The sequence below is a fragment of the Stigmatopora argus genome, chromosome 6 (assembly GCF_051989625.1).
Source record: "Stigmatopora argus isolate UIUO_Sarg chromosome 6, RoL_Sarg_1.0, whole genome shotgun sequence".
NCBI classification, from domain to species: Eukaryota; Metazoa; Chordata; class Actinopteri; order Syngnathiformes; family Syngnathidae; genus Stigmatopora; species Stigmatopora argus.
Window position 1 is genome coordinate 8,537,068 of NC_135392.1, and position 15,427 is coordinate 8,552,494.

Sequence of the window (15,427 nt, forward strand, 5' to 3'; positions counted from 1 at the left end):
GACTTCTTACTTGCTAACTATCAACTTTTATGTCAAACACATTTGGCATTTGTTAAAAAAAAATGGGACTTCCGTATGTGAGCGAGATATTTTATGGGAGGGTATTTTAGTATTAGAAAAATCACAGTTGGGACAGAAATTTATGATGAACTGAATTAACAGTTTTTTTAATTGCTTGCTAAAAGCAATATCGAAGGACTGTATACACGACAAGCAGGTCATTTGTCAAATATTCTTTTGTTTTTAATGATCTTGCAATTAATAAGAACAGCTTGCCGTTATGCTTTTAAAATTGGAAGGAGTAATGAACAACAAACTCAATCATTAAAACGCATTAGAACAGCATAGCATTTCAGATGCTCAATTCTGGTTTGCTTAAATTTGGGTTGTTTCCAGAAATTCTGGTTTCCTCCTTGTTGACTTGCTTTTCAAATCGTCATGAATTCTTTAAATGGAAAGGCAGCCTCACACTGAGGCAGTTTGATATGTTTTATAGGTCACAGCCTAAATGAAAGCTATTATTTGCTGGGCCATGTCTTAAAGAGATAATCCATCTGTCGCACTAGTAAATGCCAACAACTTTTCTGTTTTTCTGCTGATTTAGCCCGTGCCTGTAATCAAATTAGCTGCCAAGTGAAGGCTTCTTGCCAGACTTGACAATCATGGCTGTTTCTGGCCAGCTCCTTAGCTCAAACAAAGGCTGCCTTGTTCATTTCTCCATCCTTTTTGGGATTTGTCTAATCTAATGTTCATACACTATAAAAACGGATAACACGAGATGTACCATGTGTGCTATTTTAGTGGGAAACTCATCTAAAGGAAGCATTATTCTGCAAAACATAAAAAGAGAAGGTTCACAACATTTCAGCTATTTCAGATATTTTTCTAAAATTAACAGCCATTGTTAATAATCCATACTTTTTTCTTAAATGTCACTTTATTTATTATTTTATGAGCAAATTTTCCAGCTGTTAAAAAGTTGCCATGAAATTATAATTTTGGTGTTTGAACAAAACAAATGTAATCTAATGTCTTATTTGTGTGTTTCTCCCCTTCTGCCTTCCTTCCATTGGTGCAAATCTTCTTCAGACTCTGATGCAGGTGAGTTTTCATCCTTCATATTCACACCCTACATATGAAAGACAAGAGTTGAACTATGAGGGGCCCCATGTTTGTCTGCTAAGACATGAATCTCTTTCAGACAGCTGGATAAGACATTTAAGGGGGCACATTTGTGTTACCGTTTAATCATTGTCTGCAGGAATTTAATATATAAGTCAGCTTGGTGAATGGGTACTTTTGTATCCCAACATTCTCAATGAAATGGTCTTTAGGCATATTATTGCTTGATTTCACTGAACATGTGTGCATGTGTCTGAGTGCTCGACATGTCTGCCTGCTTTTGTAATTCTCTCACTCGCTCTCACACTCACACCATCTGCAACAAGCCTATTCAAAATTCAGGTTTATGGTCATCACATGGTGGCTCCCTCCATAAACTTGCTCTGAATAGATCAGTCACTCAATCTGTTCTGCATTGATAAATAACTGCCATCTCTCCCTCTCTCTTTCACACACTCACGCAAGCATACGCACTTAATTATGTCTTTGTAATGAAAATTTTTGACACACTTCATTTCCTAAAACTCAGCCAATGACTGATAGGTAGCATATTATTATGTTAAGACGTTATTTCCCAACATTCATTGAGCTAAAGCAATGGAAGCATCCATTGTGCTCAAGGAAACTAACATGGCCATCAACTAAAACAACAGAATTGGCAAAAAGAAAAGACAATTGTGAATTCATTTGAGTCAAATAGGCATTGCGTCAGGGGCCCAATGCCCCTTTTTAGGCTGTCATTCATTAAAATGTGACAGTCCTTTTACCAGCCACTCTATCTCAATGTTTATTTGAAAGTGTTTAAATCCCTCATTTCTGGTTATGGGGTCACAGGATTAGTTGTTGTGATGCGTTGATGTTTATGCCCTTTATAGGTTTTTCAGCAATTGATGAAAGGAAAGAGCTGCTTCGCGCCGGTCTGTCAGAGGCCCCGATAATGCAAAACCTAATCCTGCTAAATCTCACAGATTGAGATTATATCAAAAACGGGAATGGGACCATTATTCCGAGTAGTACCGCAGCTGGCATGACTTGCGAAAGTGGGCATGTAGTTTTAGGCCTACTAAATACAGCGTCATTGACGAAAGGACATGAGGTCACTGGAGATTGGAGAGATGTGGCTGTGCCTCAGCCTCACTTCAACCCATTTCCTCCTCCGAGCCAAATGCAACAGATGGCGTTAGCACACATGAGCGTGAGGGCAGGGGGATTATAGTCAATGGTCCAGCGGCATGTTTAAATGGAGAAATTTGAAGCCACTGCAACCACTTAGTAGAAATGCTGTACTAGTAGTCTCATGGTTTGATGGGATTTTTCTAAGCGTGGTACCCCTGGATAAAAATGGTAATCTGATTTTTTTTGTAACTGTTGTTTTTAGAAAGAAAGGAAAAGAGAATTGGCCCTTTAGGGACAGTAGTCAACTTGAGGAAATGCTGTCAAAATAATGGCAGGTGACTTTGCCTTGAATCTAGTTTTTGGTTGTTGTTTCTAAATCAGTGCTTGTTCCTCCTGTTTTGTTATAAACTCCACCCTGCTGTCCTTTTACGGCTGACTTTTGTTAGCACATAATTATGGCTCCCGGGGGATCGCTGACTCGGTTTACAAGGCCTCCATTTTTCAGCATTTGCCACTTTCTTGTTTGTACCAAGTGAGCAAACAGGTGCTTTGGATTCAATTGACATACAGTAGTAACCTGAGGCAAATAAGAGTCTAAAACTACACTCAGCGTTCACAGCGTTCAAATGAAATATAAGTTTGAGATGACCGGTTCCAAAATAAAGTAATCAAGCACGACTTCGTCCCAACTATCTAGAACAAGAACGATAATACATTCTCAACCAACTAGCGTTATTGCCCAAATCATTTTTATAATGCTATCTGAAAATGAGAAGAAAAAAAGAACATTTAACAAAAAAGTTCAATTGCCTCATTCCATTGCTGCGTTTCTATACAAACTGACACAGAAAAATATTTGTGCCCTTTTTTATGTTATACAGTAAATTAAAAAAAATAACATGAGCAATATAGCTATTATGTTAACAAAATAATGTTAAACAATTACAACTAGTATATAATATTAATGTATGGATGAAAAATATATGTTGTAAATATTGGGTGTCAATTAAATACTGTATAAGTCAAAGGAATACAATTCTTCTTGAATTAATAAACAGTAGCTAGCACACAACTACTAAAGCACTTCAACAACAAAGTTTGTGAACAAAACATCTATTTTGAAACCTTCTTCTGTTTGTTAAACCATTGTTTTATATCACAGTCTGTCACATATGCCCATGGAAGCCTTCTGGCGCCACTTTTGAGCGGCATTCTGCAGGTAGCGACTGATTTAAGGTGGGAAGCGGGGGCTCCATGCCGGTGCTGGGGGACCTATAATGTCAGCTTGATTAGGCAGGAACTGTTGTCAAATCCATAGACAGATGGAAAGCCAACTCCTCCATAAAAGTGAGGTTGTAGCAGCGGGCCTGACAATGGGAGGGCTGGCCGAGCAATGAAATGTTTGATCCCCTCGATCCGGTAGCCACGGCGGGTCGCGGGGGCACGAGGACCTAACAGCTGTATGGAAATGAGCACCCGCGTCCCTCGCACGCGGCGGGGCAGTGTGCAGACCGACGCGTGCGAGTGGAAGAACGGCACGAGTGAGTTGCCAGGCGCCTCTCTGGATGAGGGATGCACTTGAAAACCACCTGCGGGATCTAGTGGACAGGCTCTTTTTCCCCCCGCGTCTGTTCAAGTGAATTAGCATCACTTATTTTTTAATATTTTGGGTCATTTTATTGCTTTTCAAAATGCTGTTGGGTGTTATTGTCATGAAGACGAAGATACTTGGACGGCTGAGCTATCCATTGGTGAGGAAAGTTCGTTTTTGAGTTTGCTGGAGTGAGAATAGAAATATTAGGATTGGCTCTTGTTTGATATTTGCTTCACCTGCCCTTCAGATTCTGTGAAACCAAAAAATAATTGCTTTTTAGGTCTACATTTAACAACAACAAAATACTTTATGATCAAATCTGAAAATGATCAATTACTAATCTAATGTTTATACTTTATCTTTTGCCTAAAGTCAGCTAGTATTGGCTTTCACTATCTTCAAAAGTCACATATCTATTACATTTATCTTTAATTTTGCATTTTGAAAATCTAAATCCTGTTTGTGTTTATCTTTATGCGTTTGTCTCTACCACGCTTATTGCTTTATGCCCAAGTTTATGAATGAGAAAAAGAATACGTTTGACTTATCATAACACAATTTAGCAGCGAATCGTTTTGAACCCAACTTTACTTTGTACTTAGAATTATGGTGGAAATATCATCCACATTTGGAGCAGCTCCTTTTTGTCATCATCATTATGCATTTTACTCTCGTTCACTAGAGGCCAAAAAAAGGAAACCTGAACTTGCAACTGCCTTAACTTGTTTTGTTGTTGTTGTGTTTTTTATTGTTTTACCTATACCTTGTTCGACATGTGTGCACTGGATTTTATTCCCTCTCTGTGGAATTGCAGCTTTGTGTTGACAGAACCTTAGAGGGTGAAACCACATTTAGGTGCCGAGTAAGGAAATGTAACCTGTAGAACAGATGGCCTCGCATTCACCTCTGCACAATGGAGACTCAAAACGGAACTAAGTGTTAATAAATCATTGAGTCATGCAGCTCTCACAATTGAGCCACTCTTTAAAAAAATGCAATTTCAACATGCTCTCTCAATATATGATTAACATGTAATTTATGTCTAATCATAGACTGCAAATCAGGTTTTGAATGGATGTCTCCGTTATCCCCCCCAATTATTCGAGCTACTCATTTCAAATGAGTCAGGGCATGATTCTAAAGGTGAGCAATAATTGAATGAACATGTCTCCGCAGGACTTTTCCTATGATGACCCCAAGCTGGAGTTCAATGTGGATGCCCCCAACGGTGTCGTCATGGAGGGGTATCTCTTCAAGAGAGCCAGCAATGCTTTTAAGACCTGGAACAGGTAGCGGTTTAACAACCTAAAAAAACATTGATTAAGGAGGTGAGAAATATGAACTAACTTAATGGCCTTTTCCCCCGCAAGGCGATGGTTTTCCATACAGAATAGCCAGCTGGTCTACCAAAAGAAACTTAAGGTACAGTTGGATTTCTTAAATGTAGCTCGTTCCTTGATGTAATCGAACTAACATGAAGACAAGTATGGTTTTATTTCATTACGAAATACTGTTTGTGAAATTCCTCTCTTTCAATGACAGGACTCTTTGACGGTGGTGGTGGAGGACCTGAGGCTGTGCTCCGTCAAACCATGTGAAGATAACGAGAGGAGGTTCTGTTTCGAGGTGGTTTCACCCACCAAGTAAGTGTAATAATTATGGACAGTGTGAACCAATGAAGAAATATGTTTTCTAGCAAATGGGTCATAATAGAGTAGTCATAATATAGTGTGGTTTAAAGCTTTTTTTTTAAATACAAATGGATTGGATGTCTGTAGCCAATAAATTGATTAAGAAATAGCATCAAAAGGGTTATAAAAATAGGAAGGATGGTGATCTATATTTTTGTGTCCATGTTGTAGGTGCCAAGATAGGCCAAAGTTACTGTTTGGTCACCTAAAATTGGTTTATTTTGAATGCAGATCTGGTTCATGTGCTACCGTCATTGAGTTGAATTTTGTTACTCGAAGGACTCTATGGATTCATTAAAGATATCATTAATTTGAGATTCAAAGTCAGCATGAAAAAAAATAAAAGATAACACCATTCAATGTCAGCTATGTGACATGTGAAGTTGTTTTTCTTGCCTTTGTAGAAGCTGCATGCTTCAGGCTGAGTCGGAAAAGCTGAGGCAGGCCTGGATCCAAGCGGTCCAAGCAAGCATCGCTTCTGCTTATAAAGACATTGCGGACAACTACTACATTGAGGTATGATTAACAGAGGCAACACCTTGCAATGAATTAAGAGTTATACTCATTTTATGTTTCCTTCTGTCTATAGCGCTTGGATCGCACAGCCTCGCCCTCCACCAGCAGCATTGACTCTGCCAGCGAGCCCAGAGACAAGGGGGAGAGGGCGGATAGAGGAATTCGGGGAGGGGGCGAGGGCCTCCGCCAGAGGGTGCAGAACCTGCCGGGCAACGAACTGTGTTGCGACTGTGGCCAGAGTGCTCCGTGCTGGGCCTCCATCAACCTCGGCGTGCTGCTGTGCATCGAGTGCTCGGGGATCCACAGGTTCGCTTCCTTACGCTTCTGACCGTATGAAAGAAAAAAAAATGGAACACTTTTACCAATTTTATGACATTATCGATTCCTTAGTCACCAATACTACAGCCTGCCACCATTTTTTTTTCAATCCTATTCAAGCCTCTCCAATTGATTTGATAGGATACTATGTACCCAATTCATACTTTAGGTTACATTTCACTTTAAGTGATAAAAAAAATACAGGTGCATTTTGATGTTTTGGACATTTTTTCGCTGCTGCAACTGTCAACATTTGAATGCAAACCATTTTTTAACAAAGCGGCACATGGTATCAATGTACCGTTAGATCAATAATTTTATTGTGATACACTGTTCCCGACAATATGATATTAACAAAGTCTGATGTGATTTATAGTTCAATCCAAAGCCCTTACTTACACCCCTAATATAGAAACTTGTCGATTGTGAGATACACTGAGTGAGTGTAGTAATAATCAAATGGTAATATGAATATGCATTTGCTCATAAAGTGTCAAATTTTTCACTTACAGGAGTCTTGGAGTTCATTGCTCTAAAGTACGTTCACTGACGCTTGACTCATGGGAGCCAGAATTACTCAAGGTATGACAGTTTAGGCTCTGTTTGTTCCTCACTTAGTACTTAAAGATCCAACAAAAATGCACCAATTTTTAGAACAAGTCTTTACACGCCTGTCTCTCTCTGCTTTTGCGTTTAGCTAATGTGTGAATTAGGCAATACTGTGATCAATCAAATTTACGAGGGAGCCTGCGAGCAACTCGGGGTAAAAAAGCCTACACCGTCCAGCACGAGGTTAGTCTTTAAGCCTTGGAGTAGCCATAGCTTCATTCACGTGTATTTTTAAAATTGGCTCTTTGCTTCTCCAGACAGGAGAAAGAGTCCTGGATCAAGTCCAAATACGTGGAGAAACGTTTCCTGAAGAAGATAAGCGGGAGCGAGGCCTTGGTGGAAGGCGAGAGGAAGACGCGACCGTGGACGGTGAAGAAGTGCCAGCGACACAACAGCTCCATTCGGGCGCCCAACAAAGCCCGCAGGAAATACCGTCGCTACGAGCCCGGCAGCGCCTCACCTGCAAATCTCTCAGCAGGTCAGCGGTGCAATAAGCGATTGTGTGTTAATCAGAAGCAACCTGACTCTTGTGAACCTTTGTCAGCAGCCGCAGCCAAGTTTCGCCGCGATTCCCTCTTCTGCCCGGATGAGCTGGACTCGCTCTTCTCCTACTTTGACACGGGCTCTGGTCCTCGCAGTAAGTCCCTGGATGTCAATAAACTTGATGGCCCAAGTGAAAAGTATTGAAATGGAAATCCAAGGGATGGCGCAATGTGCACGGGAGTCACCCGATGTAATAATTAACGTGTCCGCGGTCTGGCGTGTTTTGGCCCCGCAGGTTTGAGCAGCGACAGCGGCCTCGGAGGAAGCACCGATGGCAGCACCGACATCCTGGTCTTCGGCTCCGTGGTGGACAGCGTCACAGAAGAAGGTATGTTGAGTAAGATGGCCGCATCCGTGAGGACTTGAATTGTTTTGGGGGATTTGGAAAAACCCCTCCAAAAAAGTCAAATTTGCTTACAATATGCTCATTCGGGACTACTACGCCATACAATCGTAATATGCTTAAAACACTTTGACCTGGCCAATCAGCTTCTTCGGTTTGCTGAACTGGTTTTGATCTTCTGTTCTTGACCGCCAGAAGAGGAATCAGAGGAATCCTCCAGCGGCGAGGTAGAAATTGAACAGGAAGTATCTTCAGACCCCGAGGATCCCAGGGAGCTCCACCCAGGCGCGCTGCTCCACCGCTCCTCCCGCCTCCACAATTTGCCGCTCATGGCGGAAGCGCTGGCCCACGGCGCAGATGTTCACTCTCCAAGTGAGGAAGATGATGGAAAAACGCCGCTCATACAGGCTGTGGTGGGGGTGAGAGACTTTTCCTTTGTTGGTTATGGGAACAATCATAGCCTGCGCGTGGGTTGGTGTTTTTAATGGAGCCTTTTCTCATCTTCTTCTCCAACAGGGCTCGCTGATAGCTTGTGAGTTCCTGCTTCAGAACGGAGCTGATGTGAACCAGAGGGACATGAGAGGAAGAGGTCCGCTGCATCACGCCACCTACCTCGGAAATACAGGGTATGCTGATATTGAATTGAATTCAATGCCTTTATTGTCTTTATAAAAGTACAATGAGGTCTTTGTTGCTCCTACTTCGTATTACAGTAATAACATAACAAATGTGTGTTGTTGTACAGTCAGGTGTGTCTGTTCCTGAAGAGAGGAGCGTCGCAGAGTGAAGTGGACGAGCAGGGATACGACCCGCTGAGCATTGCTGTGCAAGCTGCCAACGCGGATATCGTGACCCTGTAAGAGAGGTCACCAGTTTGTTTGAGGCACCGTACAGCCTCTTGCATTCTTTTATGTTGCACATTCATTATTCACATCATGAATTCATCTTATATTGGTTGATTTCATAACTCAGTTCGCACGAAGCTGGGCAGCCTACACATATAGATTTTTAAATTTGCATGTTAAATAAATAGTTGCAAATTCGGCACAAGAGATTGAACAGAGTTCAAATTCAGCGTTTTTGGATATTGTTGTCGTACTTTTCTCTCTTGTTAAAGTAGTAAGTTATCAATATTGATCAGAGGGCTCCATGGTGCAAATTGACTCCGTCACTTTTGTCAGAGTGCCCTGGGACAGCTAAAATAATAACGTGTCTTTGAGTATCCTGAAAGAGCTCTATATAAGTCCAAAGTATTATTATTATCATGAAGTTAATGTTGTGAATATGCATTGATTTTTTTATATTTATTTATTTTGCATTCCTTCATTTCATTAAATGTTTTTTAATGATTTCATTGATTATAAACATGATTAAAATACTCGTTAAACCATTTTAAATTGCTAGTATCCATTATAAATATAACAAATAAATACCATGTTTAAAATTAAATGATCATTATTATTTTAACATGGAAATAAACACGCTTTTTTTGGGCCTGCTTTCAGCCTGCGTTTGGCACGGATGAATGAGGAGATGCGAGAAGCAGAGGCCCCTCTGGGACAACCAGGTCAATACCCCAGCACCAGCCCCACTGAACAGCAGTACAGGAAGTGCATCCAAGAGTTCATCTGCCTCACCATAGAGGAATTCTAGCATCTCTAGCCATAGAGTCGTCCCGTCACTGCCTCTAGAAACTGATGTCAGCTCGATCAAGGCTTATGGGCAACGCAAACCCCTTGATGGACCTTTTCTAACTCTTACTGACTAACCACCCTCCCCCCCTGCATCTCTTGATTTTCAGCTCTGACTTTGCTCTCCTCGCTACACTAGCCGCATCACATCAAAGCAAATGACATCTGCTTGTTGGTGTTCCTCTAACATCCCTCACCATCACGCGGTGGTTTAACCACTCAAGGGAGGCTGCGGTAGCCTGTCTGTCACTCCATTAACTCGGATCGCACCGTCTCTCCTCAGCCCGAGGTGTAAATAGTCTGATTTAGATGTGGCTCGCCCTTATGATGTGTGATGTGGCCATGTTAGATTCATCAAGGAAACAACGTACAGTGGTGTGTATAAAGTGAGGTTAGTGAGGGATGAAAAACAAAAACTGTGACAAAAAGACTGAGCAGCTTTTAGGGGGAGAACGCCTCGTCTGCTTTGTAGAGTGAACGCAATGATTTTATAATACATTTATGTTAAGAGCAAAAAAACACTCATAAAAATGAAGTATAGGCTTGGTATTTTCTGTAGACCCGTTCCTCGCAATTTTATCATTTCTGAGCCAAAACCCACCAATGTTTTGGGTGTTAAACTGCCAAAATACCCATAGACTCAGCGTTACCTTTGATCCCTTTATTAAGTGACGGGTTATGCATTTACTATTCGGGCCTTCTTTGAAGGCTTACTGAATGAATGCGCTTCAGGTAAAAGGATGTCAACAAGTTACATAATAACACAATTCGTTTAAAAAAAATAACTGAGCTTTTCCTGCCTTCTTCTGTTCACTTGACAAATGAAGTGAAATAATTCAGAAGATTTGAGGTCAATTAGCACATCATCCAAACCAGAAACCTCAGCTACAGCTTCTTTAGAGTACATCTCCATGGCAACCATAGGAAAATTTTGTTCCTACGCTAGCAATTTAAATACAATTTACTGCTGCTGCTGCTGCTACTACTTCTTTATTGCCTATAAATGCCACAAGAAGGCGGCAAAGCACTTTTTCTATGAGACATAGCTTTGGCTTGAACATAAAAACAGTGAATATGTGACCTAAAAATTAAACCCTGTCTTACTAAATGAGCGTAGTAGCAGAGAAGAGACCCAAACGAGAGGCGGTTGACGTTATTAAGAAATGGTCAATGCATCTTTTTTTTGGTGTGCTGAGACCCTGCACTTTTCCCGTCTACAGTATTATAACTTTATTATATTTATGTTATTTTTTTTCTAGTACAGTCCCCCGCCCTCAAGTCGTTGTTTGTCACTGTCTGTCTATTTTATTTGTCTTCACAGAGGATCCGTGCAATGCATTTACTGATGCAGTTTGTTGCATTCCGTTATTGATTGTCAGTTCAGTCTTAAAATATTGCTCGGAAAGGAAAGTGTTTTGACACTATCTCCGTAATAGCAGTCGTAAAATCCATTTTCGTCCACTTTTTGCAACGTGGAAAGGCCTTACGTTACGTTTGAATTGAATAATTCAGCATTGAAAGAGATTTTCTGGTTTATGGAAGGAATGAATGAAAGTATAAAACATAAGTCCTGGCTTTGGGTGTGGCAGTAAAAAAAAAAAGAAGTGTACTGTATACCTCTAGGTATAACACTTCCCTAGGAAACAATTGTGCTGCTCACTGCCTTTTAACTGGACAAAGATGACTTCATGGCCATATAAGCACGCCCGCATTTATTTGTAAATACTCTTCAGTGTTACAATATCTGTATCGGTGAGATTATGGAGCACATTTTCTTACGTGTTTACACACTCGCTAGGCTCCGAGGCCTAATGGCGGAAAGTGTTCTCTGCATGCCGTGTGGGCGAGTCAACACGATTGCCGCTACTCGCATGCTCCGATATTTTTCTACAGTTTTGATCACATTGTGCAGTGCCGTTCTGTGGAAAAAGCATGCACCATCATGACTTCTGATATCACAGTCCAAATCCTTTTCCACAAGCAGTAATTTCCTCTTTTTTTGTGGTTTTAGTTTCCTCTGCCAAAGACTTTTGAAGGGAAAGTGTCTGACCTTGTATATCACAGATTTGGATAGAGATCTTTTTGGTTTGTTCTCTTCCAACTGAGTAGATGCAGCGTAGTCTTACTATGCTTTGTGAAGTAAGTGACAGAGTGGTAGAAACACTGTTGGTGTGCTCACACGGTCAAAAAAACCAACAACATGGTGATAGTTACAGACTTCAAGTAGTACCAGTCTAAGGGGTTGCCATAGTCCCCTTCGAGGAAGTATTCAATGTTGTGTCCATTGTGTGTGTTGACATAGGAGTGGTAAAAAGGTGCTGTATATAGTACACGTGTATTTGAACTCAATGCCTGCCTCTCAGCGTTAATCACTGATTGTGACGCTTTGATCTGTTTCATGTTTGTCTTTTTATTCTCTTTCAAAAGACGCCCGACTGTCCAACAGATGGGTTTCTGGGAAACTGTTATTCCATGTCTTTAGACGCACTGAGGGGGAAAAAAACAAGTACAATAAACTGAGAAATTCTTCATGAACTAACTCTCTTTGCTCTCATTTTTTTTCAGCTTCTGCATTCTCTCAACATTAGAGCAAGATCGAGAATTGGTTTATATTCAACACCTCACGATGATTTCTCAATGTCGGGAGACTGTTGTTTTCACAATCTGACTTTCCAAGTAGCATTGTCTTATTCAAAGCATTGTACAGACTCTTAACATTGAGTCATGCCTTTTTTAAATGCCTTCTTTTTAAAATTCCATTTCACGTTTGTGTTCAATCTCAAAAGGCGCAGTTTCAAGCCTGCAGCCGTACTGTGCGCTTTGAATAATTCAGTGTCTCCACTTGTGAAACATTCATATGACCTCACAAGCAGTTTTGTTTTTTTCACACAAACTATAAAAATTTTACGCATTTACCAGGAATATTTTAAACATTTTATATTCTAAGGAACACAGCAGAGCTTGACAAACATTAACTGACATGTCATTGCTTCTCTTATCACAGGGTTTGTCAAGGACAGCAGAAGGTTAAAATCCTTACCACGGGATAGAGTGAGTGAAGCATCCTGGGCCATCTTTTTCTGTAGAGGGACACTGAATCTTTCTTGCTCTGATCCCGGTGCTTGTTTGAGGGCTTTTTTTGGTGCGCCTGGGGGAAACAACTGGAGCTGGCTAGCCTATTTGCAAAATGTTTGCCTCACATACTCCCATAATGTAGTCACAAGACCCAATTCTCAGTAGACCTACACACTTTAATGAGATCCGATACAAGTTACATTAAACATGTGTATCATTATTTTTTTTAAAGAATGATGATGAGGCTGTCTTTCCAGCATAGTACACAAGTTTACATTTAAAGGAAAATTATTTGACAATAATAGCTTTGAAGCTAAGGAAAAATGTATTTTCATACAATGCAATTGACTTTTGTTTTTTTTAAGAATGAATATATTGTTAACTTAGAACATTCTAAAATGTAAAACGATCCAAGTTCCACACCAAATTAGGACTTGCACTCAAATTGCAACTTTCATACTGCAAAAAAAGGAAGTTTTGTCACATATTTTTAAATAAATACCACACTAGCAGTGCCTTTCTAAACATTCACTGCAAAACACTTTTTTATTGGATCTTATTATAGTGCAATGGTGCAGCTAACAATTTGGTAGGGGAGTGTTTCATAATATTGGCTCGGCTAAAGCATTGGCATGCATTTAATGAGAGGTCGTTTGGCATACACATGTTTGAGTCCCTCGCAAAAGCGTAGTATACACTTCTTACTTTCCAATTGTAAGTCACCCATTAAAAAAAAACACACTACCGCAGTACATTTGTGTGCCCATCAATTTTTCACTGGGAAATCATCCATTTTCACTTAGTTGTCTACAAACTTTATCACGGGATAGGCAAGAAAATAAAATAACTTTCAATAATTACACAAGACTGCTAAACTTGTGTATGCGCTTATTTTAATTTATACACCCAAAAAATTACGATAATAGGTTCATATTCAACTAAAGGGTTATTTGTTTCCACCCAAAAATATGCAGTAATAGCTTTGTATTCAACAAAAATGTTATTCATCTTTTAACTAAGTAAGTGAATATCTGACAAAATGACTAAGTAGTTTCAGAATGGTTCATATTAAAACACAGTTCCACATGCCAAACAGGATGCTCCCCACACTCTTCCTATGCATTTTCTTTCTTTTTCCCAAACTCAAACTACAGTATGGAGTATAGCTACATGTGGTAGAGTTGCCTTTTATTTATTTTCTCTTCAAAACAAATCGCATGCTGCTGGGCTTATGGTGTGTAATGGAGCAATCCTAACATTTTTGGATGGCAAATGATGTAAACGCCTTGACTTTCAGGTGACATCTCCCGTGTTGAAGTCTTTCGCGAGTTTTCTCTCCTCGCATCTCTCCAGCCCGAGAAGCTGAGGAGAAGGAGTCTCCAGTTCGGTCGCTGCGACAAACCTTCCACCACCCCATCATCGTACGGTTCAGACGCCAATTAGCATCATCTTCTTATTGGGTGATCAAAACTTGAAAAAAACAAATGCATCATTTCTAGGCTTAAATTTCCCAATGTCTGCTATACTGATAATTCAATGTATCCAAGTCGGAATGATCAAAGCATGTTACTATTGCGCTTTCAAGGGTTTTGTCAGCCTGCTTTTTATTGTTATTTTATTTCATTTTTGGTGCTATTACTATTTACTCCTTGATGCAAACATTTTTTAAATATTGAGATTTAGCTGTATTTTTTGCTTTCAAGTGGCTGATAGTCAAGTTCAAAAAGTTATAAAATAATATGAATAATGATTTTTTTTAAATGCCAGAATTATGATGCAAATTAGTGACAATAGACATATTTGGTTAAAATGGTTTTTTTTTAAAGGCTGCTTTGGGATGTGATTATTTTGCAACAAGAAGTAATCAAGGGGTCATATGGGAGAGGGTTCGGACCACTAAAGAAAAAAAGGTGGTCAAGATTCTGACTTTAAACTCACAATCTTAAGAATAAAATGGAATAATTAAAATTTTGAATTCTGTCTTTAAAATCCGAAATTGACTTCAACTCAGAATGTTGACAACCTTTGTTCCCATCAATAGACCTAATACGTACTCTTCTATAGAGTTAATAAGCCATTATTTGAGTTTGAATTTCATTTATAATTCCGATCAAGCCTTTTTATGATGTATGATGTCATTTGTCTAATATATAGCTCTTGACATGCCCTCAGACTTGATTGCAGGTTTCCTACTAATGTTTACCCTCTGAATAACATGCACGCCGATGACTGATATGAAAACTGGCACGTGAGTCCAGCACGCATTTTAACTCCTGACAAATATTTATTCATACCAATATCCTTTTCAACTATACAAGGGCCGGGAGTTTTGTATTGATGACTTGTCAATGCTGTCAAATGCTGATACCCACTGCAATTTATCACCTCCGGACTCATTTTTCCATTGCCCCATTTCTTAGCTTTTCTCACAGTTGTCGTTAATGCACAATCAAAAAATAGGCATGGGCACTACTTATTTTTGCTTTAATGTGTTGTGTATGATTTGTAAATTGCAGACTTATAATAATAAAATCATGTCAATATATTATATATGTAGAATTAGTTGAACAATACCAACACATAAAGTCATTGATATTTGTTTTTTCCCCCACCCTTTTAATAGTCTTGATACTTCATGAATGTGAGAGTGAAAAAAAACTATATACTAGTTGTCAATAGAATGTATTTTCATTCTTCAAGAAAGGTATTGCAAATGTATACCAGACTAAACATTAATACACAACGAGGAGTATACAGTGAAAGCCTTTATTCCCATCTAATCATGCTGTATTGGCACTGTAATAAACAT

At 39.7% G+C, this 15,427-nt stretch overlaps 1 protein-coding gene across 1 annotated transcript in view; it reads left to right on the forward strand.

Annotated features, from left to right (window-relative positions):
- Nucleotides 1-15,166, forward strand: part of acap3b (ArfGAP with coiled-coil, ankyrin repeat and PH domains 3b) — a 42,876-nt gene extending 27,710 nt beyond the window's left edge. The window contains exons 10-26 of the mRNA XM_077603674.1: nucleotides 1,090-1,101; nucleotides 5,009-5,121; nucleotides 5,203-5,254; nucleotides 5,375-5,475; nucleotides 5,928-6,039; nucleotides 6,113-6,345; nucleotides 6,870-6,939; nucleotides 7,055-7,149; nucleotides 7,224-7,444; nucleotides 7,511-7,603; nucleotides 7,736-7,837; nucleotides 8,048-8,271; nucleotides 8,369-8,478; nucleotides 8,598-8,708; nucleotides 9,358-9,419; nucleotides 12,548-12,594; nucleotides 13,916-15,166. Of these exons, the coding sequence (XP_077459800.1) occupies nucleotides 1,090-1,101; nucleotides 5,009-5,121; nucleotides 5,203-5,254; nucleotides 5,375-5,475; nucleotides 5,928-6,039; nucleotides 6,113-6,345; nucleotides 6,870-6,939; nucleotides 7,055-7,149; nucleotides 7,224-7,444; nucleotides 7,511-7,603; nucleotides 7,736-7,837; nucleotides 8,048-8,271; nucleotides 8,369-8,478; nucleotides 8,598-8,708; nucleotides 9,358-9,419; nucleotides 12,548-12,594; nucleotides 13,916-13,984 (1,827 nt within the window). The 3' untranslated portion in view covers nucleotides 13,985-15,166. The remainder of the gene's footprint in view (nucleotides 1-1,089; nucleotides 1,102-5,008; nucleotides 5,122-5,202; nucleotides 5,255-5,374; nucleotides 5,476-5,927; nucleotides 6,040-6,112; nucleotides 6,346-6,869; nucleotides 6,940-7,054; nucleotides 7,150-7,223; nucleotides 7,445-7,510; nucleotides 7,604-7,735; nucleotides 7,838-8,047; nucleotides 8,272-8,368; nucleotides 8,479-8,597; nucleotides 8,709-9,357; nucleotides 9,420-12,547; nucleotides 12,595-13,915) is intronic.
- Nucleotides 15,167-15,427: the final 261 nt, after the last annotated feature.